This window comes from Acipenser ruthenus, chromosome 1, assembly GCF_902713425.1.
Source record: "Acipenser ruthenus chromosome 1, fAciRut3.2 maternal haplotype, whole genome shotgun sequence".
Lineage (NCBI taxonomy): Eukaryota > Metazoa > Chordata > Actinopteri > Acipenseriformes > Acipenseridae > Acipenser > Acipenser ruthenus.
Window position 1 is genome coordinate 49,694,398 of NC_081189.1, and position 13,502 is coordinate 49,707,899.

At 39.6% G+C, this 13,502-nt stretch overlaps 1 protein-coding gene across 3 annotated transcripts in view; it reads left to right on the top strand.

Moving 5' to 3' along the window:
* Positions 1–13,278, top strand: part of LOC117420497 (FERM and PDZ domain-containing protein 1) — a 212,424-nt gene extending 199,146 nt beyond the window's left edge. For 2 of the 3 annotated variants that reach the window (XM_059025940.1, XM_059025944.1), the window contains 2 exons: positions 7,661–8,557; positions 10,083–13,277. In XM_059025940.1, the coding sequence (XP_058881923.1) occupies positions 7,661–8,557; positions 10,083–12,319 (3,134 nt within the window). In that variant the 3' untranslated portion in view covers positions 12,320–13,277. Of the gene's footprint in view, positions 1–7,660; positions 8,558–10,082 lie in introns of all 3 variants that reach the window. The other variant, XM_034921745.2, reaches the window with a different exon arrangement.
* Positions 13,279–13,502: the final 224 nt, after the last annotated feature.

Genomic DNA, 13,502 nt, shown 5'->3' on the forward strand with positions numbered 1-13,502 from the left:
AATTCTAAATAGTATGCAGTTATATACTTTGAAAATAATGCATATAAGAGGCTAACATTGTTCTAAATTCGAAATCGCTCTGTTTGAGTTTGTGTGCGTGTGGTACCCTATTCTTCATTTTGCAATATAAAGTCTACAGCATGTATTGGTTTTTGGATATTTTAATGCCACTATCATTTAATGTGCATTTTTTTAAAGCAATAGAAAGTGATAATAATAGTGTAACGATTAACTATCAGGGGTGCCTGGCAAATACACAATTCACCATATTTAATTGTGACAATGGCTGCCGAACCATGTGACTTGCGCAAATTTGCTGAATATCACCGACTATCATCCATAGGCATCTACCAGTGTACCGAATTTCGTGAGTATTTGAGCATGTTTTGGCAGAAAAAAAAAATAATAATAATCCTAACAAAAACAATAGGCTTCCCCACCCTACGGCTTGGAAGCCTAATAATCCTAACAAAAACAATAGGCTTCCCCACCCTACGGCTTGGAAGCCTAATAATCCTAACAAAAACAATAGGCTTCCCCACCCTATGGCTTGGAAGCCTAATAATCCTAACAAAAACAATAGGCTTCCCCAGCCTACAGCTTGGAAGCCGAAAAATCTCACTGCACTCATGCTAGCTAGCAGGCAATTGAAATATGACACCGGCTGTCTCCTCACACACAAACTGCAGCTTCGGGCAAGCTGTGATGTAGTAGCTTGCTCTCACACACACGCCCACATATAATCACAGCCTCAGGCTGAAACGATGCAGACAATCTTAGAATATATCTGTGGCAAAATGGCTAGTGATTGGAAACAGGTGCAGAAGTGATGCAGTGCAGAAATAATCACACACCAGGAAACTAATCTGTTTGTAAAAGGGGTCTTTATTTTATAACTCCCAGTCTGGCGACCAAACAATAAACCTCCGGCAATACACACCAATGTGTACAGCACGGAAGAAACAATAATAAATGGATTGCAGTCCAAATGATAAAGACACGTTATCCGCCCCACAATAATACAATACATGGTCACCAGTCCGGGTGCGTTCAGTAGTGCTCGTGGTAGGTGATAACAATTAAACAGTGACTGTGGTGTAGTTTTGGGGAAAGAACTGTCAGGCCAGTCCGTCCAAAGACTTCTCCTTTCGCTGCTTAGCACCCTCACAGGTCAGGAGGGAGATTTACAACCAAAACTCATTATATTTCTGTCACAATATCACATTAAGCTTAGTAATGGTATCTAGATTAAGTATATGGCAAGGTTACTTTTAAAGAAATTCTTTATACAACAATATGAGGTAGATTACTTATAGTTACTTCATCAAGTTTCACTAAAAGTTATTCCACACGCAAAGTGTGCAAACTAAATAATTAACAGTTCAATTTTATGTGACTGTGTTACAATTAATTAATTTAGTTCAATGAAAGGAAAATGCAACTGGAATTATGCACAACAGTTCCTTGAAGATTTTGGTCCACTGTTTTGGAAACTCAATCTGTTGAAGTGTCCAGTACAAAAAGCTCTCCTCTCACAACAAAGTCTTCAATCCCATGTTGGATCAAACTTTGCAACAAAGCTTTCAATTCTCGATAGAATCAACAAACAGCTGCATCAAAGTCTTCAGTCCTTGGTATAGGATCCACAACAGCACCCGTCCGCTCTGTACTCTTCGCTGAATCTTTAGCTACGCAGGTAGCAGGGCACAGTTTCTTTTGTATACTGTGGTTTTAGGTGTACAACAGATCCAGACTGGTTTGTCTGATAACACTCTTTAAGTTTTACGGCAGTCCTCCAGCCAGGCCTCAGTCTCGTTGCTTGTGGTAGTGACTCGCTTGCAGCTTGCTTCCTCTTTTTGGGTCCGTTTCAGACAGTCCCGTCTTGGTTCCGTTTTTAGGCAGAGTCCCGGAGTTGCAGCTTTGCTTAGCAGAGTGACAGCACCTTGTTTAGCGTTCCGTTTTGCTTGGATATTTATAGTCTTTTTCACTCTGCTTAATAGCCACTTTCATGAGATAATTTGTGTATCTTGCCTTTTTTTAAACTCACAGGCCCAAATTTATAAAGGGAAAAAACGACCGCAAAACCACGTAATGTGCGTGTTCAGTACGGCCGCACTCAGCGTCAAAATAACAGCCTATTTTATAAGACTAATTAGGTAAAGCAGGTGATTCCGCAATCAACCAATTTAAATACCCCACACCAATTACAGAATTACACACCTCTCACAATAAATAGCGGGTTTGGGTCAACCCTGCGTGTGTAGTTTACACATTCCAAAAGAAAATGAATGGCACACAAAGACCTCAGCCTGGTACTAGCCATGGTGATGAGGATGCTTAGAAGCGAAAACTGAAAGTCACCAATATGGAAGTGGAGATTTTGGTACAAGCAGTACTTGTAACACATGAAGATGTGTTACAAGCTCAAAATACATCACCAGGATACCTCCTTAGTTCCACTCCTTTTGAATAAAATATGGAATGTGCGGTGGCTTCTTAATAATCAAATGTACCACTTCAGAGTTTGTAGTAGGTTGCTTATAAATTACAACGCATCATCCAGTTACTGTGCTTCACATATTAGTTCAACTTCTTATTTCGTATAGAATAATTCCAGGCGTATAGACTTTTCAAACTTCAGAAACAATAAGTTGTATTTACTTACATCCATGGCAGTCAAACGGGTGGATAATCCTTCCATTGTTGTACAGCAATATGATCAACAACAATACAGCTTCAAACAAACAGTCTTCAGTTTAACTACGACTTATATCTTAAAGTCTTATGCAGTTACAACTCTCCTATTTTTTATGTTTGTCTGTATTTCTTACTCTATGTATGATTTTAAAGCATATCTGTATGGTATATATGGTCGAAAAACTGTACTTGCTCTAGCTACAAACTAACTGCGTCATCTGTCCCTCTGTCCTTTTTTTTACCGTTTTCTTTCCAACTTGAATTTAATAATACTGCCTGAACCAGTATTGTTAAATACCAGAATGCCATATTACAAAAAATACATTCTGTAGGCATTACTAAAATAACTGTGGAGGATGAGCCCTCATTATATATGAGACTTTTTCTTTCATGCGCCTCGGAATATCATTCCATCTTTTCTTAATCTCCTCCACCGTTCTTATAATAATGCCTACACTCTAGAAGTAAAGGCTCTCGTGAGAACGTTGCTTTGCCACTGTGGGGAGACCTTTTAGAGGACCTTTCTTACATGGATTCTATATTCTCTATTTGCAGACTTTCTGTTTTGTCATGTAAGCTATGAAACATTGAAAATTGGAGTTTGCAAAACAATACGGTACCGGTATTATAAACCGTAATTTACAAACTGACTTGATCAGAAGGGTTAAAAAATTAGCTCTTTGCAAAATGTTATTAAATGTTTCTTTGTCCTTGAAAACGATGTCTCCTTCTTGCTGCAGACAAATTAACACCTGCTTTTCAGATCTCTTAAAATAATCACGCAACTACGAGGCCCGCAATTACTGGCAGCGTTAATAAATTAGACAGAATATTTAATAGACCTAATTTGCAAAATCCCCTCCAAATTTTAGCGGTTTCGTTATGCCCCAGAATTACATATGCATATACAGAATATATAGGTAATATATAGGCATAATATACATATGCATCAAGGGCTAAAGCGCACAGAGACATTGCCCCCGCAAATCACGTATTAATTGCGTGTTTATGCCATTGTGTGTGTTTAATAAATCCCATCCAAGAATTCAGAACCATCAGTGCCCATTTTACATAAAACATGCGCAATCCTTTTATAAATCTGGGCCATAGTCCTTTGATGTTTTAATGTCCTTTTCCACTGGGACATTTAGTTTGTCTTCTTTGAGTGAAAATGATTGTTGTTGCACGTGTGAATTATCTGTACATAATTCAAATGTTCGCTCAGCCTAATCAAGTCCAGACACCGGTCCTCTAATCAGTAGGTCACATAGTTCAGTATGTCTGCAAGCCAGAGGCCCCCTTCTCAAGACACAGCAGTTTGCCCTGATTATCAAGACACACAGTTTCATTAATGAATCAAGTTACATTTTTAATACACGTTCATGTATTATCATATTCAGGGAATATGTCCCACAATATCTATTTAATATTGCCACGCAATATAAAGCGTTACCGGAATATCTTTGGCATTTCTTGTTAGCAAAGCCTCTCCAATTATTCCTAACACAGATATTAACTGAGTAGTCAATGTTGTGGATGCTTCCCTTTCCTGTTCCCTTTGCTCCCGGTCCAACACCATTTGCCTCTCACGAAAGTCACGTTCAGCCTGCATTTGCGCTTGCATGAAGTCCATGGACTTTGTATCGGACTCTTTCATGGCCTTTACCAGTTCATGTACTGGAGAAGGTGCATCAACCCTTTTACATTTTTTCCCTGAAAGAAATTAAAACACAAACAAAACAAATTAGTACCGGTTGGTTTACTTGCCACAGACCACGAAATAGTTTATTTTCGAATTTTAAATACAGTACAGAAAGTGTGGTAAGTTTTAGTTCAGAATAGGAAGCGAAAAATACACTTTCAAAATACAGAAAAAAGAGAGGTTATCATCTCGCGTATTGTTTCTTACCCAGTTCGAAAAAAAAACCTTGTCTTGCAAAGCGAAAGTTTATTCTTAATTGCACACAATATATTTTTTATTGCAGCGTATGAAAATCACGGGACGGGTGTGCTAGTGTAAATACACGCGTACCGTGATGGTGTGGAGCCCTCACGGGATGGGTGTGCTAGTGTAAATACACACGTACCGTGAGGGTGTGGAGCCCTCACGGGATGGGTGTGCTAGTGTAAATACACGCGTACCGTGAGGGTGTGGAGCCCTCACGGGATGGGTGTGCTAGTATAAATACACGCGTACCGTGAGGGTGTGCTAATGTAAATACACGCGTACCGTGAGGGTGTGGAGCCCTAACGGGATGGGCGTGCTAGTGTAAACGGGGTATAATTGTGACTTCCCCCGTGCCAACATACCAACATACATTTTAAATCACCTGTGCTACATAACCCACACTATACAAAATAACCCAAACTACACCCAGGGGCGGGGGTTACCCCGTCACAAAGTTCTGTCATAATTTTAAAAGCTTAATAAATATATAATTAAGTGTTACAATACATGGTATATACATGTATAATAGCTAAGTGGCACTTCAAACGTATTTATTTATAACTTAGAATCGTACAGACTAAAATACATACAAAATAAATTCCAACCAATATGGTTTATGGTATTTTTTTGTTCTTTTTAACAAAAAAAAAGATTGCAAAATGCACATTAAATGAGTTGTATATAGTAAGCTGTGGCAGAATACCCCCCCAAAAGAGGGTAAATGACTAGTGGGGTTTACATCATTTATTTATTTTTAATCCGTGCCGTCTGATTTTTACTCACACGCCAGATAATTGTAAATCAGCATTGTATATGTGAAGTTATCTAAATACATGTACATTCTGCATGACAAAATGCACAATGTTAAATGAAGTTTACACATTATACACAAAATAGATATTCCCGTTATTTTTTATTTCCATTTGGCTGCTGCTGACTGGTGGGAGAGCCATCTCCATGTATGCTAGTAGTTTCCATAACAGCAAATTTTGCTTCCATTAATTTTTCTTGATCTCGTTAACATGAGTTCTCCTCATCTAGTCATTGAGACAGGAATTGATGTACGTGACCTGCGACAATTAAGCTTTTTAACAAGAAATGCTTTTATTAACGACTTCAATTTCAAAGCATTAACGGATTGATTTAATAAACACATTTCATTTGAAAATCACTTGCTACTGAAGCTGTTGTTACTATACCACGCGTCCGATACAATAACACTGTTTTTTGAAAATCCTGCCCATTGTATCATATTCATTGTATGTATTTATGATTTATTGTATTTTTTTTTTTGTTTCCACACAAATACAAAATTGTTCACAAAAAAATTTAAAAGGAGGCAAAGACAAAGTTCACTATCCACGCATTACTACCAGTGACCTGGAGAAACCAATACAAAAATACATTATTGGCATTTTTAAATACTTGGTCACTAACAACAGGCTATCATTGCTGTTTATGTCAGCACTGTTTACGGAGTGATTGAGTCCAGCACGGAGGCTAACATAACAAAGCTCAGGGTTCTCCCCAGGCCTTTTCAGCCAGGTGTGGCGCCCATCTAAGTGGCTGTAGCCGCCCAGCTGATAAACCCTGAGACACCCATCTCGCAGATGCTACTGTGCCTTTAACGATAAAAATTGATTGTGCTGCTAACAGACTAGATCACTTGCGCACGCTGGGTGAAAAGAAAATATTGGAACCACATGACAGCTGTGTTACTGTGTTACGTATTGACACTACATTTAACCAATCAGAGAGTTGAAGGGGTGGGTTTTCCATTTTAAGCACTTTGTGTGGCTGAAAATTACAAGGTCTGTATTTTCTCAAAAATATTAACTCCAGTCTTCTTGATTTGATTTGAATAAAAACTGTTTAATTCTGGAACAGACAAAAATCCAAAGATACAATCCAAAATGTAATCACAGGTGAACTACAAGCAAAATCATGAAACAAGCAAAAGCTACACTTGACACCTTGCGGGACCCTTATCAATGGCACAACATTCAGTGTGCTTGAGCGAGGACTTGAGATCTGCAGAGTTAATATATACGATAAAAGCTACACCAGCACAAAAACCCACACCTTGTCTATGAGAACCATTTCTTGCCTCGGTGAAACACAGTGAATCCCACTTTTTGACACCAAAATGTGTGGGTGCATGCATTCGCTGTTAAGTGAGAGGCAGGAGATTGAGACAGAAGTTGATGTTGATACGCCCTGCAGGTGAACAGGATTTATTTACATATTCACAGTGAGAACAGCTCACGTGACACTATCAACAATGGTAGCGCACTGAAAACATACAGGGGAATGTAAGTAAAGCAATATAAAACACTTTACAAAAACTATAAATATTATATTTATTCCGCTGGAACACAGCTACCTGCTGATTAGATTCCACATCTGGTAATCACACCCAGCAGGCAGGCTCTCCCAGGAGTGTCAGGTACTTCCTGAATTATTTACACACAATTACAGTCAATATTTACAATATGCATACACAAAACCCACTCTTCATGTGCAGGGCTCTTGCCCTGCCACAATAACCGATTATTTTCTAAGCAAAAATAGTGACAATGAATGTGGAAATTACAAAACTGAAATGGATGATGAAAAAAGAAAATGAAAAAGAGTAACCTGATATAGTCAACAAAGAAAACTTGTAGAAAGTACATTGGAAGAACCGCAAGAGGGGCAGTGTGTAACAAAAAAAAAAAAAGAAACGTCATGATAGTGGGTATGATGTTATGTGGGGAAAAAAATGGAAATTACTTTTTTACAGCAAGGAATTGGGTGGTATGATGTGCAAGCTCTTCAGTAAGCTGTACTGTGTATTGTGTGCTCTGCCAGGGTAAAAAAAAAAAAAAACCAGGTAGTCTGCAAACAAAAAAGATTGAAAACCAATGATCTAGAGGAACTAATTACAGAACAGGTTTGAACAGTGAAATGTATTAGCAGGTAACTACACCAACATTTTAAAGTACCAAACATGTCCCTATCCCTTTAACATTTCAGGATATGAATCCAGAGGCTGTAGCGACTCTGAGGAGTCCTCGGAAATAGATTCCTCCCAGGAGATACTGGCTGATTTTCACATACACAAAACAGGCCCTGAACCTTTTTACAGAGTGGAGGAGGATAAGGAACAGGAGGCACCTCCGCAATCCCCGGGGGGTGAGGATGGGGGAGTAGAGACAGGAGCTAGGAGCTTGGAGGACATCGAAGAGAATGCAGGAGACATCTCAGAGGCATCAGACTCTTGTAGGACTGAAAGCCATGAGGACTCAAGGCTCAATTTGAGCTTCTCCAGTGATTCAATAGATGCTCTGGAGGAGGATGATCTTGTGGCCTGTTCTTCAAGCTGGCCTGAGTTTCTCCAGATCCACGACCCATACCTGCTCCAAATGCTTCAGCAGGACAACCACAAAGATGGAGAAAATGAAGCCAGCGCCACAGGAGAATGCCCAGCTATGAATGATACTTCCTTCTGCTGCTCTCAGCATTCACAGATGGCCAGGTCCCTGACTGAGCAAGCCAAGGCGCTACACGACCAGCCTAGCCTGGCCGAGCAAACAGGAGGAAATGACCTGAACTATTTTACCTTTGACTGCATGTTTAGATTTGAGGAGGACACCATGCAGTATTACAACCTATGTGCAAATGTCACACCAGATAGTGCTTTGGACAGAAACATGGATAGCTCAAACCCAGCTGAAGTACTGCAGGCCACCACAGAGCAGAAATACACTGTGAATGATGAAAGAGAAACACTCAAGACCTTGGTAGATGTTATGATTCTAGAGCCTCCGTCAGGCTTTGGGGATTGCAGCTCTGACGAAGAGTTTTTTGATGCACCAGAGAGACTCACCCCAACAGACATTGTGACTGGAGCAGGAGCTGAGGGAGATATAGGTGAGTCTACATCTTGCAAACTAGACAAGAGGCTTAAACAGAACATGCACATAATAGAAGACCACCTGACTGAAATTACTTGTTACTTGAGCTGGACCACCTAAATAGTTACAAAGATCAGAATAGGATTTATGAAGAGACTGGTCAAAGTTTTTTTTTGTTTTGTTTTTTTTTCACATGTCAGTGATGTTACAACTTATTAAAATCAGGAATAGTTATTCACAAATGATTCTGAGATGGTTAGTAAAGAATTTTCAGCCATGTTTTATCTCAGTGATAAGTGGAATGTGTCTGTGGTAACATACTGTATACATAGTGTTCTGCGTTTTCGGGTTTTGTCTTTAAAAAAAAATTACAGGAATTTTTCGGAGTTTATTTTACATATATTAAAATAGGGATAAAATCAGTAAAAAAAACTGTTTTTGATTTAAACATCGGTAAAAGTCGGGAGGAAAAAATCTCAGTATACACACTTTACATGTGTAATATGATGCGTAGCAGTTCTGATTGATAATGTCCTGGCATGTATAATGAGCAGAATCTGTGCAAGTCGAAGCCACGTTTTCCCACGTTAGCTGGTACTTTGCGAACGTTTGGGCAATTGCTGTGCTGACGGTAACAGTATCTACAGAAGGTATGAGCATGACATCCGCACAAAACAAGCCAGGTTTATTCGCCTTGAAATCATAAAAAGAAAATTGACAGAACTGGGTGGTTGAAGCCATCGGGAGACAGGTCAAAAATCACACTGGACATTTCCAGTATTTCCGCTTATTTTCCAGTATGTTCTTTTATTGTCAGCATGAACATGTACCTCAATGCAGCAGTATTTGCAGCGCTATGCATCCTCTGCCTCATCTGACCCACTTCTGCTATTTTTGCTTTTTGTACACTTGTAAACATTCATTTTCTTTGAATATTAATAAACTGATTTACGTTTTCTCCCCATTCCTCATCTACTAAAAATATTATGTTTTCTTGTAAGTATTTCAATTTAGCTTTTGATTAATCTAGTAGTTACTATTCCCAGCAATTGCCACAATAATCAGACTTTGATTGGCCAACATAATTAGGTGACAATGTGTTTGTGAAGTGACAGAGAACCATGTTTGAATGTTATTTGTCCTCTGATGCGTCTGCTGTATACTAGCATACAGTATAGGGCTGTCAAAATAAAACAGCATTTTGATCAAAATATTGAATTCCTAGAAAATAGTACTGGGAAAATATTGAATAATAGACACAAAAATTGGGTATAAATCAGTAAAAACTGACATCCAGTTTTAAAAAAAATCCTGTAATTCTTAGCTAAAATTCGGAATAAACCGGAAACGCAGAACTCTATGTATACAGTATGTGATGGTTGTTTAACATATTCTAAATTCCAGTAACTCTTGTAAACTTCAGAACAAATGTAAATTAAAAAAATTCATAAGTGGTATTTTTAGGACAGTGCACAGTAGAAATTCAACCTTTTATTCACAGAATGCTTATTTACATTGCATTTTTTTCATATTTTCCACAGATGATGTGGACATCTGCAGTACTGATGAAAGTAACAATGCCTTGCCGAGAACAGTACGCTTCAGTGATATTGGAATAAGTGTTGCAGAAAGGGAAAAAGAGAAGAAAAGCAGAAAAAGACGTTCGTTTTTGGAAACAGACTACACCTCCCAGGTATCTTTCCCTTCAGAGGCTTCCAAGAGCAAGGAACACTTGTGTTACTACAAAAAGGAGCCCTTGACCTCTCATGAGCACCTATCCCTAACCACTTCATCTCTGAGGAGCACAGAGGGTGAACCAGCCTTCCTGGAGACCAAACCAATCACTCTCAGGGGGTCCCAGAGGCCAGCTGCTAGCAAGAAGCTTTCCTCCGAGCAGATGGAAATGGAGCCTGACACCATGGAGACCAAGTCTGTGACCGAATCTCTCAAAGGGATGTCATCCATCCTGGCCATCCGCTGCCAGAGTGATCCAGAGAGAAAGGAAGGCTCAGATGAAAAAGCAGGGGACACCAGCAAGAAGCTATTTTTACATCACATGTTCACAAGCACAGATGACGGGCAAGCAAGTCCCTCTGAGGTAATCATAACAAATTTCTTTAAAGATGATAACATGGAGCAAGCAGAGGCTATTCACACTGAATGGGCTTCTGAGAGTGTCTCTCCTACAGAGACAAGCAAAATATGCACAAACAGTCTTCCTTACAAAGAGAATGAATCAGAAAGAGTATTGAACAAATATGTTAAGACTGACACAAATCTACAAGGATCTGTCCAGAATATAGATAGTGGAATAGGCGCATCAGTTTTCACAGAAGATGACACATTTCAAGAACTTGAGTACACTACCAGTCCTGAAGATGATGACCAGGGGGATGAGCATGAACAAACAACCCCTTGCTTTTCTGAAGGGCATTACCAGACACCACTAGTAGATAATTGTTCAGCAGATGTTGGAAAAGGGGTTTCAGTGAGTCATGATTGTCTTCTACAGGTTGGTCTGGAGAGTTCTTCTGTAGGCAGCAAAGCTCCAGAGATCTGCAGCACCAGGGAAATGAACTATAATTTCAATGGAGTGTCGGGTGTGGTGAGCCGCCTGTCCACTTCAACCTTGAGAAATAAAATTCAAAGGCTGCCCTTGTACTTATCAAAGTCTCATGGAACAATCAGAGACTGTATAAATGGCTCCCCAAGAAGCCAGGGGTCCGGCAGCTTCCCCAAAACAGAGCAGCCTGCTTATGAACGTAGCCAGTCAGATTCAAAAGCTGATTGCACCATCAGTGAAATGGGTGCTGCTGCTGAAGACCATCCTGATCCACAATCCCCAACAATGATGAAAGATAAATCTGGAGCATCCATAGCATTTCTGGCCCCAGCAGAAGGTCATCTTGGCAAAGAACAGTTTACCTTTCTAACTCACTGTGACCTTGAACTGCCTGAGAGCAGCCTGGAGAATGTGGAACCTAACATGATCTGTGGAACAAATACATATTTTGATTTCCCACCTCTTAAAAATAGCCTCTCATCAAAGAGCAAGTTGGAAGCATGTGACTGCCAGACAGTTTATGCTAACTGCTTCAGTGGAACGAAAAGCAGTTTTGATGAAGAAATCACTGTTTTTGAGTATTCATGCAAGACATCAGTACCCTTGGTCATGCCGCCTTCCCCTAGGAGCCATTATATTGCAGAAAGTCCTTTGCTTTCACCCTCAGATACTGACCACTCTGATAGACTGGAGGATACACTCAACCAGCTGAGGAACAACTCATACGGGATGCCACAGGGCTTCAGTCAGCTTCAGAGTGACATCTTGGAGCTTATGAGGGTACTGAAGGAGAATCCAGAGAGCCGAGGACAGCACCACAAAGAGACTTGTGCCGTTCAGTTCTCAGAAAACAAGCACCTGCTCTTTGCAGAATGCAGAAAACTAATGTCCAGCTGTCAGAAGGTCATACGGGTTGATCAGAGGCCCGAGGATATGCTACAGATGCTTTCTGGGAGCTTCCAGACTCTGGTCCATCTGGCATCTGTCTGCCTTTGGTTCACCAACTGCATCCGCTGTCGGAAGCGACACAATGAGGTTCTGAGCAGCTTGAGAGAGATTGTCAGCACCTACAAGGAATTCACCATGGCTGCTGAAAAAGCATGTGGGAGGAGCTGCCATGATTTAGCCATTAAGTTACTAGCGCGGCAGTGCACCGCACTTACTGCCAGTGTATTTTGCCTAACGCAGCTCTTCAGAACACTGACATCCCTGTAAACCAAGACTATGCCCAAAACACTTTGAGACCTGAAGGACCAGGGCTTGCAGAATATCACATGTGTGTTGCCAGGTCTTTTCTGGGGGTATTGTATGACTTTTTTTACAGTTGAATGTCACCTATTAAAATATTTCCCCAGAATTCCACTTATCCATTCCAGTGGGGTGGGGGGGGGGGGGGTGGGGGGGGGGCTCCTCTAACACAATTGCACAACTTGGTGGCACTGATTCACAAGTTACTTTGTCCATGATAGCCCAACCAAAATGCTGCATCATATTGCCAGTGGGGACCCTGTTTATATTGTTTTATAGCAGGGTGGCACTGAAGCACAAGAATATGGTTTGCCCCCCATCATATACTAAAGGACAATACAATTGGCTTGGTTTACTTGCATGGACTGCAAAAATTCAGCTCCTTATTACTATCAGAATGTTTAGCATGGCTACAAGAAGCTTTATAATAAGGAAGCTCTGATGTCATGTTCAGTATCTATCTTGCACTATGAAAACTGCATATTAGTATTCCAATGACATATGATGTGAATGCATAGATAAGTAAAATGTATACATTAGACAATCTCCCTTCTTTCTTAAACAGTACTTTATACAAATAATAAACATACACTAAAAAGAAAGAAAGTTGTTTGATATTTATGTATTTGTGTACAAAACTAAATCTTAGGATGGATATACAAAAGTTATGTAAAATGATAATAAACACATTATATACAGGATTGTATCCAGTTTTTGTAATTAATGTTTCAATATGATTTTGAAATTATTTTTACTTTCTGTTCCTTTTTAATTAATTAATTTGAAAAAAAAGTCAATAATTGGTTCCAGTTTCAGCAGGATTTTGACGATCTGCACTTGTTCATATATATATATACACATATATATACAGTACTGTGCAAAAGTTTTAGGCAGGTGTGAAAAAATGCTGTAAAGTAAGAATGCTTTCAAAAATAGGCATGTTAATAGTTTATATTTATCAATTAACAAAATGCAAAGTGAGTGAACAGAAGAAAAATCTACATCAAATCAATATTTGGTGTGACCACCCTTTGCCTTCAAAACAGCATCAATTCTTCTAGGTACACATGCACACAGTTTTTGAAGGAACTCGGCAGGTAGGTTGGCCCAAACATCTTGGAGAACTAACCACAGTTCTTCTGTGGATTTA